This window comes from Aplysia californica, unplaced genomic scaffold (assembly GCF_000002075.1).
Source record: "Aplysia californica isolate F4 #8 unplaced genomic scaffold, AplCal3.0 scaffold00134, whole genome shotgun sequence".
NCBI classification, from domain to species: domain Eukaryota; kingdom Metazoa; phylum Mollusca; class Gastropoda; order Aplysiida; family Aplysiidae; genus Aplysia; species Aplysia californica.
This window is the reverse complement of record NW_004797404.1, coordinates 472,594-489,933: the sequence shown is the minus strand read 5'-3', so window position 1 is coordinate 489,933 and position 17,340 is coordinate 472,594. Positions and strand designations below refer to the sequence as shown.

Sequence of the window (17,340 nt, the reverse complement as noted above, 5' to 3'; positions counted from 1 at the left end):
GGGGGGGGCACTTTTTTTTTCAACGACTGCTGCTCTTGATTTGAAATTCCTGATTTTCATGCATGGTCATAATAAAAAAAGCCAGTCCTAAGGATTAAGACCAAAGTAATGGTTTTAGATGTACTTGAAATATAACAGCTCGTGAAGGTTCAGCGTTTTTTTGTTTTATGATGATTATTTTTTTCATGTAGAATCAACCCGACTACATGTAACCATGATTAAACTGCTCAATGTTGAAAGGAGGTTCACCGGTGTAGCATTGAGCACTGAATGAGATAAGAGTAGATGAAGAAAAAACGTTTCATTGAATGTGTGTGTGTAGCTTATAGTTTTATCTGCTTGGTTTTCTCTAATAAGGAGACTGAAATAGTGAAAGTAGGGTTCTTTTTCCTCTCCATTGTCATGAAGTCTGATAGCCTCTGTAAATGGATTGAACTGTTACTTCAGACACATTTGTATCTTTCCGTTCCGCGGTCTGTTGTAACACTGACAGCTACATCTCTCTTAGCAGCAGCCTCTATCAGTCTCATTGTCTTCATTACCACTACTAAGTGTAGAGCTAGGATCTAGATCCATCTTCATCATCAAACTCTACTATGAGATGATTGCGGTTAGTTGGAGGGTGCCACTGGTAGGTCCTACTTCTTTAATTTCACTCTGTTGTTTTTGTCTGTTCTCACTTTTTACCAGTACGAAATTGCCATAATTATGGTGTCGATGTGCTTCTTTTTACTCAACAACATACAGGATGATCTGCATAACTTCGTGTGCTCACCATTGTACATATAGTCAACCCTCGTTATTCGGTCAACCTTGGGATGAGCATGAAGTTGTTGTTATAGCAGGGTTCTCTGTTCAATAGCCTTGATATTCAATACATGTCACTCCAATGCAAGTGTGATCACACTTTTACATTTCTTTGATTTCACACAATTTTGCCCAGCATGATTTTTAAAGGTTAGTTATTATTGACAATATCTCTGGCAACTCATATTATAGATGAAAAATTAATGTGTGAAATGATGCAGAATTTATTTAACTTTAAATTAGTATGTTGCGTGGGTGGGTTGTGAAAGACTTTAACATGATGATGGGTTGAATACATTTTCAAGTTTCTTTTGGACGCCGCTGAATATGCACACATAAAGAGTGTCTAAGTCTCCAGTCGGGTGTTGAACTAAATTCTAAAATGTTTGAGTCATTTCATCTTTGCATTGTTTGTGAATGTTGTTGGTAAGATGTTCATTTTTCTGCACAGGGAGGAAACTGAAATCATTGAAGGAGAAATAGTTGAGGTTCAGATTGACAGACCAGCTACAGGAACAGTAAGTATTTCACTGATCAAGAGTTAGTCGGATGAAGTTATTATGAGGAAGACATATGGGAGTCTTTATTCAACTTTCCCATGGATATTTAGAGTTTGCATGGTTTCTTTTCTTTCTTTTTTTTTGTGTGTGTGGCTAAATGGGATTCATATTTTGTTGAAAATTGGCTGTTTAAGTCCATATGCTCCTGTGATGCTAGCAAAAACATGTTTATTGAGGTTTAATGGTTGTTTCATCTCCGAAAATATTTTGTGAGAGATGCTTTTGGGGTTTTGAAATTTTTTGTGAATGTGACAGCTTAGAAATGTTTCATGTCTTGTTCAAGCAACCTACAGAAAAATTAAAGAAAAAATCTTAAGAGGGTATACCTCACTATAACTCAAGAGACTTAAATGTACTGTTAGCAATTTTCTCCTGTTGTAATGTGGATGACTCCATTTTTTATGTAATCCGTCTATGATAAAATATCTCTTTTTAAAGTTTTTATGTTCTCATCCTGTGTTGTTTTGAGTTGTTTTCACTATTCATTGTTATCAGTAAATATATTATTCATTTATTACTTGATTGGCAGGGTGCTAAGGTTGGCAAGTTGACGCTGAAGACCACAGAAATGGAGACTATTTATCAGTTGGGTCAAAAAATGATTGAGTCACTCACCAAGGAGAAGGCACAAGCTGGGTAAGAATAATATTTGTAGATGAAGAAATAAGTTAAATAGCTGAAAGATACTGCAATGGTTAAGGATCACCTGTCACTCTCTTCCTTCCTATGTTTTTTCTCATATCAATGTATGAGTGATATATTTGAAATCTGTCTCCTGTTAATTTAATCGTTGAGGGAGGTTGTTCTCTTACTGCTTTATTGGAGATGGTGTGTGGAAAATTTTGGGTGGTTGGCGGGTGCTCTGGTGTGGTTTGCTTCTTCTTTCCTATCAAACATCTATCGTCCTTATCTCCCCTTCATCTTTTTTGTTTGTTACTCTCTTGTAACAGCTCTAATCTTCTGGCGTTCATATGACCTTATGCAGTTGCGAGCGCCGTAAAACCTCTACTAAAACTAAACTAAACTTTAAAAAATGTTTGTCCATTTGACCCACTTTACAGGGTAAGCAAAAAATACACTAGAAAAATTATTTCCTGTGGCAGTGATGATGTGATTTGTTTGGATTTACATGATTTATCATGTGTGTGGTTTGGATTAATATTTTTTGTTTAGCAAGGGGTGTTTATACTCATAGTATGTGTAACTGGCTTTCAGTTTTGAGTCGAAATGTAGGGCCAGAGTACACTGTCTCTAAAGATGTTCTGTTGTGGTTCTGGTGTTTTTAAGAATCTGCCCACTAAAGATTTTCTAAAAGGTATCATAAAGGTATGGTATATGTGGTACAAAAGAAGATGTTAAGATGTAACTCTAATCACTAGTTGTCTCAACAGCTACCTGGCTGACTTTGGAAATTTTTGTATCAACTTTTTAGTGTCAGTGTGAAGTTTTATTCACACTTGAATGATCAGCTAAGAAGAAAGTAGAAAAAAATTTCAATTGTTGGTTTTGGTTTTTGTATACATAAGTACCTTTATTTTGGACATATGATTTTGCTCTACAGAGATATTGTCACCATAGACAAAGCAACTGGAAAAATTACCAAATTAGGCCGGTCGTTTACGAGAGCTAGAGACTACGATGCAATGGGAGCACAGGTAATTCATTCCATTTTAATAAAATATAAAGAAGACTGAAAAAGAGAGGCCCTGTTCTTGTTTATATAGTGTGCTATTTTTTTGTTTGTTTTATATTTTGATATATTATGGTGTCTGAAAATGGTACATGTTACTTTTAGGCACTGCATAATGAATCCTTAATTTGATTTTTCTGACTCTCACTTTTTAATGTTCTGTTATTCTAATCATTCATTTTGGCGTCTATAATGCTTGCACTCTTGCTACAATATTGTTTCCCCTTGGTGATGAAATTGGAACTGCAGTAAAATTTAGGTGGCTCTTGTGGCCTGGAGTTTAAGGTGTTGGCCTCTCTTTCAAAGGTCCCGGTTCGAATCCGCATAGCTACTGAAAAATATTCTTCTCTAAAATTGTTTCCTTTTGCTTCCTTTCCTGCTCTCTAGCAATGTTCTGTCGTCTGCTGTCGTCCTCTCTTTCTGTCTTTCAGCCACACCCCTGATCTGGTAGGAAAGATCTACACCTAGCCTTCTCGGACAAGGGAAAAAAATCTCGGAGGGCCCATGTGCAAGTTGCGCACATTAAAGATTTCCTACCGACTGAAAAAGTTTTGATATGTCCAGCGTGCTCATGTGACCTTACGTAGTCGTAACCCCCACCCCAAAGGTGAAATTTATCAGATATGACATTTTTACTCCATGTTGAATACCCAGTTTTGTGTTCATTTTGCCATCCTTTCAAAGGCACAAATCTGTCATGGAGAAATATGTTCTATGTAAGTGTTCATCATTTCCTTTACATAGTGGAGTATGCTCTTATTTTATTTCTAAATTATTTTTTTGCAGACTAAGTTTGTTCAGTGTCCGGAAGGAGAGTTGCAAAAGAGAAAGGAAGTCGTTCACACAGTTACCCTTCACGAAATTGATGTGATCAACAGTCGGACTCAAGGCTTCTTGGCACTTTTTTCAGGTGAGTAATGGGAGAAACAGAATGGAGTCTGCTTAAACTAAACTGCAGGATTGCTAGATTTTCTGCGGTGTAGCTGTGTTTTAAGTTTAAAGAGACTGCTCAAATAATGATGACTGTCAACAGCGTAGAGTTGGGAATGCCGTGCTTGCAGCTTTTGAAAGTTATTTTTCATCTACCTCTTTAAGGAACTGCAATTTGAGCTGCATGCTTTACACTTTATGCTTTGTCTTTGACATTGTCAGCTTACTTAACCTGCCGAACTGTCACACAGAACAGATGAAAGAGTAGATCAGCACACTGCACTGTACACTGCACTGTGGTCTGCAATAGGCTAGAGAAGTGAGAAAGCGTAATGCCTGTGACATTTAGAAGCACCCTACAGTAGTCGCTGCCTAAGAACCAGGTACTCAGGAGCAAGGGAAATGCGGCGTCTTAGGTGAACAGGTTCTTAGCAGACGCACCAAGGGAAAAATCTACGCTGGTCCATGTTAAGGCCCACAACTGGTAAAATAGTTTCCCTCTGCTCTAAAATGAACTGTCATGACCCCTGGGTGGGTTTACAACATCCATCGTGAGTCAAGATCTACGCTAATCCAGTAGCTCCTCCCCTTTGTCCAAAATTTATCGCTTTTCATCTCTGACCGAGTTTCCCCGCCTTTGTCGTTACGCACGATTATGTTGTGGTCACACCAATTAAATTTCGGTCTGTCTCAGAAATTGTGGAATAGAGACAATTCTGCTGCAATAGTCAGGGTAGAGTTTACGGTTCAATGTGACCCCACCTGGAGCGAACTTGTGGGCAAGTGATTTAGGTTTAGGTGGAGAGCTCAGATGCGAGTGCGATGTTTTGGGGAAACCAAACGTGTTGGTCAGTTGACACCTGAATCTGATCCCGTCTGGAGCAAAATTGTACCGTTTCATGGAGTTTTACAACGCTTGTGCGATCACATTCTCGAGAGTGGTTAATCTTTAACACAACGTGCAGTTCAATGACCTCAGCTTTTCATTCTTGGTTGATCAACTGTGTCCGCCCGCGATTTTTGTTCTGTAAATTATTATCTGAAATTCTGGATCTTTGCCGAATGTAGACCTCCAGAGTGAATCAGAACGGGATCTTAGGGGTGACTTTTGTATGGTAAAAATATTCGTTTTTTGTAAAACAGCAGGATCTTAAGCGGTGGTATCTGAGGTGGAGACTACTGTATATACCGTTGTGTGCTTATGTGCAGGACCTATGTGAACTAGTTTCACAGCGACAATAAGTCATAACCATTGGAAGGTTACATGACAGACATTCATTTGCTGTCCTTGGTTCACTTCAAGAAGCAGTGTGTACGCCTATTGATGTGTGTAATAAACAGCAAACAGTACACTGACTTTGCTGCTCTCAGGGGTGCAGTCGACACAGTTGCGGTCTTGTGTCTCTGTTTTCTGTTTTGCTAATTTTGAAGTATGTAAGACATGATGATTTGCATTACTTCAGGGTTGCTAGTGAAGATTAAGATGACATAATCCTCTAAATTCTTTTCATTTTAGAAATAGGCGCATTTTGCCTAATCGATATTTTTCTTACAGAGACAAAGAAGAAAAAATCTGGGACTTTTCATTTGGTTTATTGCTGTTTTTGTAATCATGTTAGGTGTAAGTGGACTCCGCAGTATTGTTCTTGTAAATAATAATGTTACGCCTCTTTTTTTTTTTCAGCATAGCCTTTAAGAATTTTGTTTCGTATCTCTGTACTGTACATTTTATTTTACATCTTTCCACAATGATCTCAGTTTGTTACAGATCCTACTTATTGGTTAGAAAGCCATTAAAAATGTTTTATTGTGAGTCTTAAGATTTCAACTTACCTGCAAAGGCCCTGTAATTGAGTGTGGATAGATATTTTCGTGGATAAGCATATTAGAATGGTCCTACCATTTTAACTTGTCAACAACAAAAAATACTGTCCTCAAGCCTAGGCTAGTAGTTTGTTAATAGGCTCTTTTCAGTCTGTTTTACTTCTTCTCAGCTTTGCAACAAACAAGAACACTTGATAGCTTCAAAAGACATCTTAAGCATTTTCTGTTCCTACAGGCCTATCTTTCGTAAGCTTTTGCGTTATTTTTTAAATTATAGTTGTTCTGTGACTACGTCTGAATGGAAATAGTCCGTGTGTGTGTGTGTGCATAAATATATATATTGCATGAGAAAGGAAGTAGTAAGAAAGGTTTTGAAAATGGGTATTCCAATGTAAAGCGCATTGTGCTGCTTTTGTGGAAATGCGCTATATAAATGTTATATTATTATTATTATTATTATTATTTTGCTATCATACTAATCCATTCAGGTTGAAATGTAGCAGTTATCTCCATAACTCGCCATAAACAACACTTGAAACTGTCATGTCAACAAGTGTAAATGTTTTGTTTTGCAGGGGACACTGGTGAAATCAAGTCTGAAGTGAGAGAACAGATCAACTCAAAAGTTGCTGAGTGGAGAGAGGAAGGAAAGGCTGAGATTGTCCCAGGGGTGTGTAAAAGTTGAATACTTTTTCCTTCAAAATGAAAGTTGAAGAGGGCAGAATTGATTTTGAAATTCCAAATTTCTTTTTTTATGCTCAATACTTATTTTTTGAGAATTGATAAATAATTTTGGATGTCCTTGAAAATATAGGAATCCTGTTAACTTTTAGGTCATGGGTACCTTTGCTAAACCCCTGCAAACCACCTCAGTGTTTTGCATGAATCTATGATTTTTAGAAAGAAGAGTACTTATGCTATTGATGTGTTTATAAGGGTTGTATGATGATATGACATGTATAGTCTGCCATATGAAATAATTTGCCTAACCGGTCCCAGTACTCTTAGGATCAGAGTTTGTCGCTGAGATTCCCTCCAGTCCTGAAGTAGTTGTCAATTGGCCATCTGTTTAACAGGAACAAATAGACCTGCATGTTTGCCGACAATCGCGAACTGGCCGATGCTATCGTTAGGCCCGCCTGTGTCAGTCAATGTGCGTTGTGCGAGGCCTGGCCGACTGCCAGCGCCCCCCTTTTCTCCCGTCAGCTTCGTCGGCACTTTCGTTTTCGTTCCGACCGCAGACGCGCACACCGCCGACTGCCGACGTCGGCGATCCGACATAATTGTCGGAACCTAAGTAGAAATGCGAATACGAAAAAGGACGACAACCTAAATTATGTACTTTCAGTTTCGTGCTCGAGCGGCCATTTTGAATTTCGTTTGTTGACTAATTCAATTGTTCAGATCGTGTGGATTCATTCAAGTCCGACTCTCTTGTTCTAATAGAATCTAGATCTAGATATAGATCTAGATTTATATAAATCATTATAGACCTCAATGGAGGATTCATATTCCAATTCTATTGTGTCAAACCCTATTATAGGTTGTGCTGTAATATTAATATTGGTAAAAATAAGCATTTCATCAGGTGTGTGAATTATTTATTTATTTAGATCTAGAATCTAGACTCAGCTGAGTCCCTCTGTTCGGAATCGGATGCGGATTTCTAGTTCAAGGCCTATTCCTATTCACTTGTTCTACAAGATCTAGATCTAGATTCTAGATCTAGATTTATTTAGATTACTAGATCTATACGGAGGATTCATATTTCCAATTCTATTGTGTTATTGTATCAAACCCTACAGCAATGTAGATGTAAGCCATATAGATCTAGATCTATATGCTCCTTGTTTGTTTTGGAGTGTGGTTTTTTAATTAAAATTTTTTTTTTTTATTATTTAGGACTTGTTTTGGCCTTTTTACATGAGGCCCGTTGCAGGTTCTTCTTGGGGGGTAGGGTTAGGGTTAGGTCTCTTCTTTATTGTGTTTGTTGGGATGGTCGCTCGTTACTCGGATGTCCTTCCTTATGACACCCACAAAGTCTTTTTGGGGGGGGGGGGGGTTGCGCAAAATTTTCAGACAATCTGGTTGAGGCTCACATGCAGGTCTAAACAAATCTCTATTTACTGACTACAGTCCATGTCCGTCTTTTTCAAATGATAATATATTTCCTCAAGTGTAATTAGTTTTCTAAAACTTTCTGCAGGTTTTGTTTGTGGATGAAGTCCACATGCTGGACATAGAGTGTTTCTCCTTCCTCAACCGTGCCCTGGAATCTGACATGGCACCCATTCTCATCATGGCCACAAACAGAGGAATCACAAGGTAAGTCAGTGGATTCTTTTACTTTCATATACCATTCCAATAATGATGCAGGAGATTCCTTTTGCACATAATGTTCTTTGGACATGATTACTTGTTGTTGTTATCAGTCCAGAAGCTGCTATGTCATGGCTGTTCCACTCAGTGCCAAGTCGTTGTTGGTTGTGTGGATGGAAAGATGAGACGTGGTTGTGTCATTTTGCTCTTTGCATATATGGTTAGACACGAAAGAAAGTTTTGTTTCTTTGCAATGGAAGAGGTCAATACCAGAGCTAAGCGGTTCATAGTTTGGCTATGGGCATCAATGTTGTAAGTAAATTTTATGACCGACCTTTTAAAAAGGTTGGGTTTTTGTTGTTTTTTTTACCTTGAGATATGAGTTATTTGACCTCTTCGTTACCAGGTGGTGTGAGTGCCTACTGTCAGCACTGATTTTCAGCTAAGCTTGTTAACCAGGATGGCAGTCTCATCATGGGTGAAAGTTTCCGGCATATGCCGGAATTCCGGCTTTTGAAAATAAGCTTTCCAACTTTTCCGGTTGGGGACAAATTGTCGACTTCATAAATATTCGGGAGTAGTCATACTCCAAATCCACAGTTTCTGGCTCTTTGCATTGGGTTACATTGCGGGTCTGTCTCAGCTTGCCGTACTGGCCAAAATTAGCGTTGCACACCCAGAAATAACATAATTAGATCTATGTCGCAGTAAACACTACGACCGCGATGTTATTGATCTGGCAAGACCGCTCTATCTGTGATTTACCCAGGTTTAGCCCTACTTTGCAAATTGTGGCTGGTTTTGACCTTTTTGGCTTATGTTTGTGGGTCGTTTGGACAAGCTCAAGCACGTCGTGGTCAAACTTTAAAGAGTGTGATTTTGTGAACAACAGCAACGAAAAAAAGGAAATTCAGTCTGTCTCTCATTAAATGTAGATAAGACACCCATAGAATAATAGATTTAACGAACAGAATTTGTGGTCCCGAATTTTGTCTTGAACTTGAAGTTGAAGGCCTATATTAATCTGTGTATTAAAACACTCACAAAGACTTGACAATTCGTGCATAGCGAAGGAAAAAATCAGGGACGTCGAGGGTAGATCTAATTACATGAAGGCATATAGACGGAGGCAAATTTCGTTTTACCGATGTAGCCGTGGAGAGAGAGGGGGGGGGCGCACAGTAGGAGTGGAGGCCTATGACCTCTCAATAGACACAAGCCGAGGGCAGTAGTGTAGTCTAGGTATAGGCCAAGGACACGTTTGTTTCATACGACACAGGAGTGTTCAGCGGTAGACCTAGATCTAGCATGCTCACTTAAGTTGCGGTGTAGTCTAGTTGTTAATGTTGAGCTACCGGACCCGTAATCTCTCAGAATTCTCCGACGATGGCCTGATAACTGTTTCAATTGCAGCATATAAATGATCAATATTATTCATAGCATTGCTTTTACTTCACAACAAGCTTTGTCCAACTTCTGTTTAGTCAGTCATCAAGACCCGTGAGTAAACCTTTCAATCGTGCGTTCTCATCACATGACATGACTTCGGCATGCGAGTTTCGCATGTGTCAGGGAGGGACGGTTCGTTGACGGGGTCAACTTAAGTTCATGCACACTGGTTGAAGCGTCTTTCGGGACTTATGGGGAAGGGGGAGGGGTCGACTCTTGGACAAGGAGACTTTGACACTATATTACTTCAGAATTATTTTTTTTTTAATAATGATAAAAAACACGCGCGCGCAGAGGGCCTATACATGGATATTTATTAACACCCCTGGAAACATTTTTAAGCGGCTTGCAAATCACCTTGGTGATTTGTTGTCGATCCCGATTTTTTTTGTCCACCGTAAGATCCTGATTTTTTTTTTGGAATGGCTTCATGCAGAGGAGTTAACGCTCAGATGCTACTGGATCGCTAACAACAACAATCCTGATTTTTAGATTTCATAGATTTACAGATTTGGTTTAGACATGGGAGCGGAGAGTCTGCTTGTGAGGGTACGTAGCCGGTAAGGCCGTATTGTCGCCACATGTGTCAGCGCTTTCTCTTCAACAGAGATTACGTACTATGCAGCAGCTTGCCGACGTTCTGCACAGTTATGTCTAGGTGAAGATGTAGTAGAGAGTGAACCATAGCGGAGCAAAAGAAACTTACAAAGACTACATGGTTGAGGGCAAACGGCTGATCCTAGCAGAGGTGGATGTAAAATCAATATAAAAAACCCAATCTGCAAAACGTTTGCGATTCCAAACTAAAGAAGAGAAAAAACACTGGAAAATATTGAGAACAGTGCTGAACCAGGGACGAAAGGGCATAAACTGAAAAAGTAAATAGCAGTGGAACAAGCAATGTTGCATTGGTTTCAAAAGGTTCAGGCTATAGCTTTATCTAGATCTATGTCAAGCCAAGTTATTTCAGTTAAGACTGAGGACTACAGCATTAAAATTTAGAAATGAAATTGCCATGAATCCATCATGCTTGCCAGTTTTGCATAAGGGGGCATAATTCATGTAAATTTTGACCTGATTGTCCAACTTGGTTATCTTCCTTAGTGCAGCATAAAGTTTGTCCTTTGCAGAATTTGTACTAACGCAAAGATTTCTATGTCCAGCCGATTTCACCATCAACTGCAACAGCCCAACCTGCAGCACCAAACAATGTGTTCCCAAGTGCAATGTACCATTGCTGAGCTCTTCTTTAGCAAGAAGCCAGAGTTGTAGTTAAAAAAGTACAAATATGTGGACTGTGACAGTGACACGACACTTTTGTGTGTCCCTTTGGGGATGGTGATAAGGTACTTTGTAGTGTTAGTTAATACATCTGTGAAAAAATTAACATCCAGTAATAGCACAATGCTGTTTTGCGGATCAAGAACCCGATTGGATGGATTGTTGTCAGAGGAATGCATTGATGAAAGTACATGTACTACATGTATGTATCTTGAAGGAATGTGTTTATTTCATAATATTGAGTGTGTTTATGTGATGACATTTCTCAACGTGTGTAATTTTCAGGCGTAGACATTTTACTAATTGGGATTTCAGGTTTTTGAACCTGTCATTGCTTTCACCCATGAGTCTCATCAGTCTCGGTGTCGGTGGATTCGTTGTCTGGTTCGGGCCCACTTATGACATATTCAGACCACAAGTCTTCGATAATGTTCCCTTCCCCACTTTCCTCATCCCCACATTCCCCGATATCTCCAAATTTTGAACAACTTGCAAATCTAACTCAAAAGTGAAAGTTGCAGCCTTTATTCAGTCATTTTGGTATTTACATTTTGCCAGAGCATGCTTTCGTTTGCAAGACTAGACCTGTCTTTGTGGGTGGTTGGCGGGTGCTCTGGTGTGGTTTGCTTCTTCTTTCCCATGAAACATCTATCATCCTTTTCTCTCCTTCTTCTTTTTTAAGTTTCTTACTCTCTTGTAACACCTCTAATCTTCTGGTGCTCATATGACCCTTTGCAGTTGCGAGCGCCGTAAAACCTCTACTAAAACTAAGACCTGTGTTTATTTAACGCTTGCAAGCGTAGTGGTAAAGAAATATGAGTCAGTTTGTAACTGTGTGCGCATTTTTTATTCCTGCTAATGAATCCACACTGTGCTTATAGCTTAATCTCTCTATAAGAATTGAACCAGATAATTAGTGGGATATGTATGCAATGTCTTAAAGGCAACCAGAAACAGCAAATTTTGCCTACTTTTATGATGTCGGTGGTACGGCACAAAGCTAAAGATTATGTATTTTAATGACGTGTCATGAACATCATAAGACAAGGAAGTTAATGAAGCCTTCTTGTTGTCCTGGAGGAATTGAAATTGACACAGAAGTTGACCCTTTCATTATATTTTAGATCCAAGTTTAAGAAGAGAAAAGTTGCCTTCTGTGTACAGATGTCAGTGTTCATCTAGTTATTTTTGTTTTTTTCTCCAGGATCCGAGGTACCCAGTACAAAAGTCCTCACGGAATTCCTATTGATTTACTTGATAGACTTGTCATCATCTCCACACAACCGTATGAAGAAAAGGAAATCAAACAGATTTTGAAAATCCGGTATGTTGTGATGTGTGTTCTGTTTGTATTGTAAGTATCTTCTCTGTTAGTTTGAACTCAAATCTTCTTCATTCTGCTGAGAAAATTTTTTGAAGGGTCCAGCTCCATGTGAATTTATTTCATTCAACTGTGGATATGATGTTTTGCGATTAACGATGAAGAGCAGCCAGCCGAAAAGGAAGCTAATACTGGTACTAGATCTTTAAGTACTCAGGTGTTAGTGCCAGTTTTATTTCATTTTGATGTTGTGCTAATGCAAACTTTTTTTTTGTGCCTTTTTTTTCATCAAAGGTGTGAAGAGGAAGATGTGGAGATGAATGACGATGCCCTTACTGTTCTTACGCGTATTGGAATGGAAACAAGTCTCCGCTACTCCATTCAGCTCATCACAGCCGCAAACCTTGTGTGCAGGAAAAGAAAGGTGAAGAATTTGTACTTGTACAAGTCGGCACTTGCATTGAGTTAAAGCGAGAGGACCTTGGAGTATGGCTTTGTCATAGATAGTAGATGTTTTACAGCACTCTAGACACAGTTATGGTGAGAACCTTGATGCTCTCGTCTGTGGGGCACCGAGTTGGAGACTACACTGTTTAGGCCCTACATGACCTACTAAGGCCTAGTGTGTCGATATTGGCTACTTGGCAGATAGATGCGTATTTTTTTCATTGAAAGTAAAACAAATGAAAGAGCTTTCAGATGATACCAATAACTCAACATGTCTAAAAAGGTGAGTGTTTGGTGAAAATATAAAAGCTGGTCTGTGCGTTGAATCAGACCCATGCACCGAATTACATGAGACAGAAGTACAGCATGACGTTGTGATTTCGTTGCGCGAACAACACCAATACTAGTGCTAGATCTAGCCCTAAAACTACGACTCGGGCCGTGTTCGGGTACATATCCAGGATCCTAACTATCAGACACATCATATTTTGAGACACAAGAACTAGATCTAGTGAAACTTACAGAAGTATCGAAAACGGCGAAATTATGTGATTCTTGTTCATGCGACTTTTTCGACCGTTACTATGGCTCGACTGTCGGATTACTGTCTGCTGTATAAAAAGAAACAAAGTGCGAGTTCCGATCAGTTCAACCCAAGTTGGGGCCACTGTCCTTCACCTTCACTAACTTAAAAACTGCAGGCCCCAGAGATACGAAACGAAGTCTAAGTAGCTCTGGCCTGGCCAAACAAGGGTACGAGGCGGGTCACGCGATCCGTGCGTGATTTGTAGAGCGATAAAAAAAATTCCAAATTTGGTCACGCAGGGCTTGTGGGAACTGTCGCGGCGGGGGTCACGGAACTGTTGTGTGAACCATCTGAAGTGAGTTAAAGGGTTTGAGCCCCCCAAAAAAATTCGATAAAAATTGCCGAACTTGTGGAAACAAGCCTATTTCTCCAATTTTGGAATTTTGACGAGCTCCTGATTTCACCACGATGCCTTACATATGATAGCTGAATGGTTGATAAAGTTCTGTGAATTTTTAAAACGTGTTTTTAAGCTGCAAAGGTTGTTTGGATTTTTTTTTATTATCTACCGGGGCTTCAGCGTTCTAAACTGGTCCAGTACTTGAGGGTTTTTCCCTGTATGAGCATTCGGTACTGTAAGTATTAAGTTGTCATACTTTTTTATTCTTGCTTATACACGTCTTTGCATACTTTTTTTATTCTTGCTTTTACATGTCTTTGTTTTTGCTTTATAGGGCTCTGAGGTTGATGTTGATGACATCAAACGTGTTTACTCATTATTCCTGGATGAGTCAAGGTCTACACAGTTCCTGAAAGAATACCAACAAGAGTTTATGTTCAATGAAATGAGTAAGTTTTTGCTACAGGGTACCTGTTGATTGTCTTTTAAATTATTGTCGTTTAGCAAAATTAATCATAATCATCACTTTACTTGTGGGTTGATCCCAGGGATAGACTCGGCTTTGTGTTCAATCAGTGGAGCTTTTTGTTAGGGACTCCCCAAAATGTCAGTGTGTATGGTGCAAGTACAAAACTTCTTTTGTTGTTGGTCAGGGTGATGGATCTAGGCAATATATAAATATGTATATGTGATAAATTTCTACGTTTTTAGAAGGATGGGCTTTTGATTTGGCTTCATTTGGGCCCCATACTGAGATTTTGGTTCAAGGGTTTACAGAACATGAACCCTTTCAAATTGCCTGTAGCTTTTCTACAGAATTGGCAGGTTTAGTATAAGTCCGCCTATGGGAATTATAGTTACCTTTTTCTTTCTTTTTCCTTTTTATATTATTGTACGTTTTTTTACTCTTAATTTGGCTTCTGCAAAAAGTTTTGTCACACCTCTCAGGATGGGATTAAGTTGGTGTTATCTTTTAGAGAACAGAAACTCAAGTGCTGATCTTAAAAGTTAATGAATGGGTATTATGTAAAGTATTATAGTATAACACGGATAGCTCAAATTGATTGGGACCGACCTCAGTAGTTCGAGGGATACGTGAACAGTGTTATGGCATCGGCTGTGTCAGAGAATCAGAGGAAGCAACAAAGTTTGCTACTTCAAGGGAAAAACAATAGATCGATTGTGTGATGCACAACCCTTCCTCCCTGCTCCACACAAGCCTAGCTAGATAGTCATTGGGCACACATGTCGAGCAGCTCATTAAAAATAGCACAGCTAGCTGCTTCTGTGGAGGGGGGAAGGTAATATTTTACCGACCTTGCCTTTTTCCGTTATTATCATTTTTATTATTATCATTTAATCTCAAATGCACCTCAAAGGACATTGACTTTAGACCTATATGCCAGCATAATTAGTTCGACTATTCTGTATTTGTGTTCAAGCTTGGAGTAATTTTCTTTGAAAGATAAAGAAGAAAAAAGAAAAAAAAAGGACCACAGGCACAGTTCGTCGGGTCCGGCCCTGATAGTTCGAAAGATCCGCAGGCGGAGGGATATCTTATACCGATAAAGAAGGAAAAAATGACCTCAGGCACAGTTTGACGGATGCGTGATTTCGAGTCAGCTGCGTTCAACATATCCGTGTTATACTGTATGCAATTTTATTATTGCGTTGTTACTTTCTTATTTGATTCCTAGTATTTTTTATTTTTTTTACAATCATACCCACACTGACACTGGCCCTAGTTGATGTCTTAAAATTTCTGGCAGTAGGTAGCTGAAATGTCCAAGATGGTCACCCATTGTTGAAGAAATAAGTGGCTGGGTGTCTGAAACAGACGAACTTCTTGAACTGTCATAATATTTTAAAAACTGCAAGTACGGAAAAGTGGGAAGTTGCCATTTGTACAGGTGGCTGTTAGAGCAGGTTCGACTGAAGTTTTGTACAGAATAAAGGAAAGTACTGTAATTAAATGAAAAACGGTTGGGTCAAACTCTGGAATAGTGAGAGATGGTCAAAATAATACATGAAGCTTGTTCTAAAGTACTTGACAACGGAGAATTGCCTCAAAAACTTTTTTATTAATATAGTCATTGTTGGCCTTTGGAGTGGAAGCCATGTCATATTGCAGGATGTCATGTGCAGACCTCTGTATTTGCTCATAGTGTGGCCAAGTAAGTCTTCTCATGTGTCTTTGTCTTTAATGTTGGCAGTGGCCATCTTATTGTGCTTCTCAAGAGCGTTAACAAATCACTCTATTCTTTTCTTTTCTTTTTCTATTTCAGCTCAAGAAGAAATGGAGACAAGTTGAGGTCGTTATTGTGTTCCCTAATTCTCATCTGCTGATCTGTGTACATTGCCTTGTGTGGCACAACATTTTTGTGTCTGTTTCTATTCATTATCATGTAGGTTTGTGAGGTATGAAAAATGAATCCGAATGTGTGTACAGAGAAGATGATTTCTTTGTTTGAATAATACATTTTTTAAAAACCCATGGATAATCCATATTGTTAAATTCACAAAATTTGTGGTTGGTTCTATGAAAACTCTTGGCCAGCTGAAAACATTCCTTTTTTTTAACCTTTTTTTTTTTAGTTTAGTTTTTAGCATGTTATGTGCCCAACTTTATCCTTCTTTGATAATTGATAGCAAAAGCAACTTCGAATTCTGACAAAATTTTATATTTTCTTCTCTTTGGTTTTACTTTGTGTTCTCTATGAAAGAAATGATTGATATGTTGAGTGAAAATAAAACTTAGAACAAAAGTGTAAAAAATGTATTTTGCTTTTATTTTACAAGCTACTGCGAGTGCTGTCAGTTGTTTTCTCACCTCTGTAATAGTGGGTAGACTTAACATTGTCCCAAGAATACAGAACTGTAAAAATGTTTAATTGTAATTATGGTAAGCTACTCTAAAGTCTTTGTGCAAGATAGAGATCATGATGGAAGTTACTTTCTCTCAACTGCTCAAAGCAGTACAGTGGGTGGTTAGCGGGTGCTCTGGTGTGGTTTGCTCCTTCTTTCCTGTCAAACATCTGTCGTCCTTATCTCCCGTTCTTCTTTTTTATTTTTGTTACTCTCTTGTAACACCTCTAATCCTCTGGCGCTCATATGACCTTATGCAGTTACGAGTGCCGTAAAATCTCTACTAAAACTGACTAAAACAGTTTCTCTCAACTGCTCAAAGCAGTACAGTGGGTGGTTAGCGGGTGCTCTGGTATGGTTTGCTCCTTCTTTCTTGTCAAACATCTATCGTCCTTATCTCCCTTTCTTCTTTTTTATGTTTGTTACTCTCTTGTAACACCTCTAATCTTCTGGCTCTCATATGACCTTATGCAGCTGCGAGCGCCGTAAAACCTCTACTAAACTAGAAGCAGTACAGTTTGACATATATATGTGTGGAAGTGTAGGTTCAGTTCAGGTATTGGTACTTGTGACGAGTCCCGGCGGTTTGGTCCACAAGGTACATATTTCATAATATGGGTTTTTGGTATACAGTGGATGTCGCTTTCAACGAGGTTGCCGGGACCGGCTTGTTGTCCTCGTTGGATCCAGCCTTTCGTTGAATGTGACTAAGGCTAAAGACAAGAAAGGAGACAAGTAATTATATTACACGATGTACCAATACCAGTAATTAAAACAGTTGTATCCCCTGATGACGAACATCTCTTAACAGCTTCAGTGTGCGCGTGTTTGAGCTGTGCTCTGACAGTCATTTCTGCATTTTTAAAAAAAAATTTTCCGGAACACTTCTCGTGTTGAAACATACCCTCTCACATCTACTAT

The 17,340-nt window shown here is 38.9% G+C and overlaps 1 protein-coding gene across 1 annotated transcript in view; it reads left to right on the top strand.

Annotated features, from left to right (window-relative positions):
- Positions 1 to 16,329, top strand: part of LOC101864684 (ruvB-like 2) — a gene marked incomplete in the record, with an annotated part of 26,534 nt that extends 10,205 nt beyond the window's left edge. Inside the window, 10 exon segments of the mRNA XM_013081517.2 lie at positions 1,259 to 1,325; positions 1,897 to 2,003; positions 2,929 to 3,022; positions 3,844 to 3,967; positions 6,387 to 6,481; positions 8,018 to 8,136; positions 12,065 to 12,184; positions 12,476 to 12,605; positions 13,889 to 14,003; positions 15,840 to 16,329. Of these exon segments, the coding sequence (XP_012936971.1) occupies positions 1,259 to 1,325; positions 1,897 to 2,003; positions 2,929 to 3,022; positions 3,844 to 3,967; positions 6,387 to 6,481; positions 8,018 to 8,136; positions 12,065 to 12,184; positions 12,476 to 12,605; positions 13,889 to 14,003; positions 15,840 to 15,865 (997 nt within the window).
- Between the last annotated feature and the right edge of the window lie 1,011 nt (positions 16,330 to 17,340).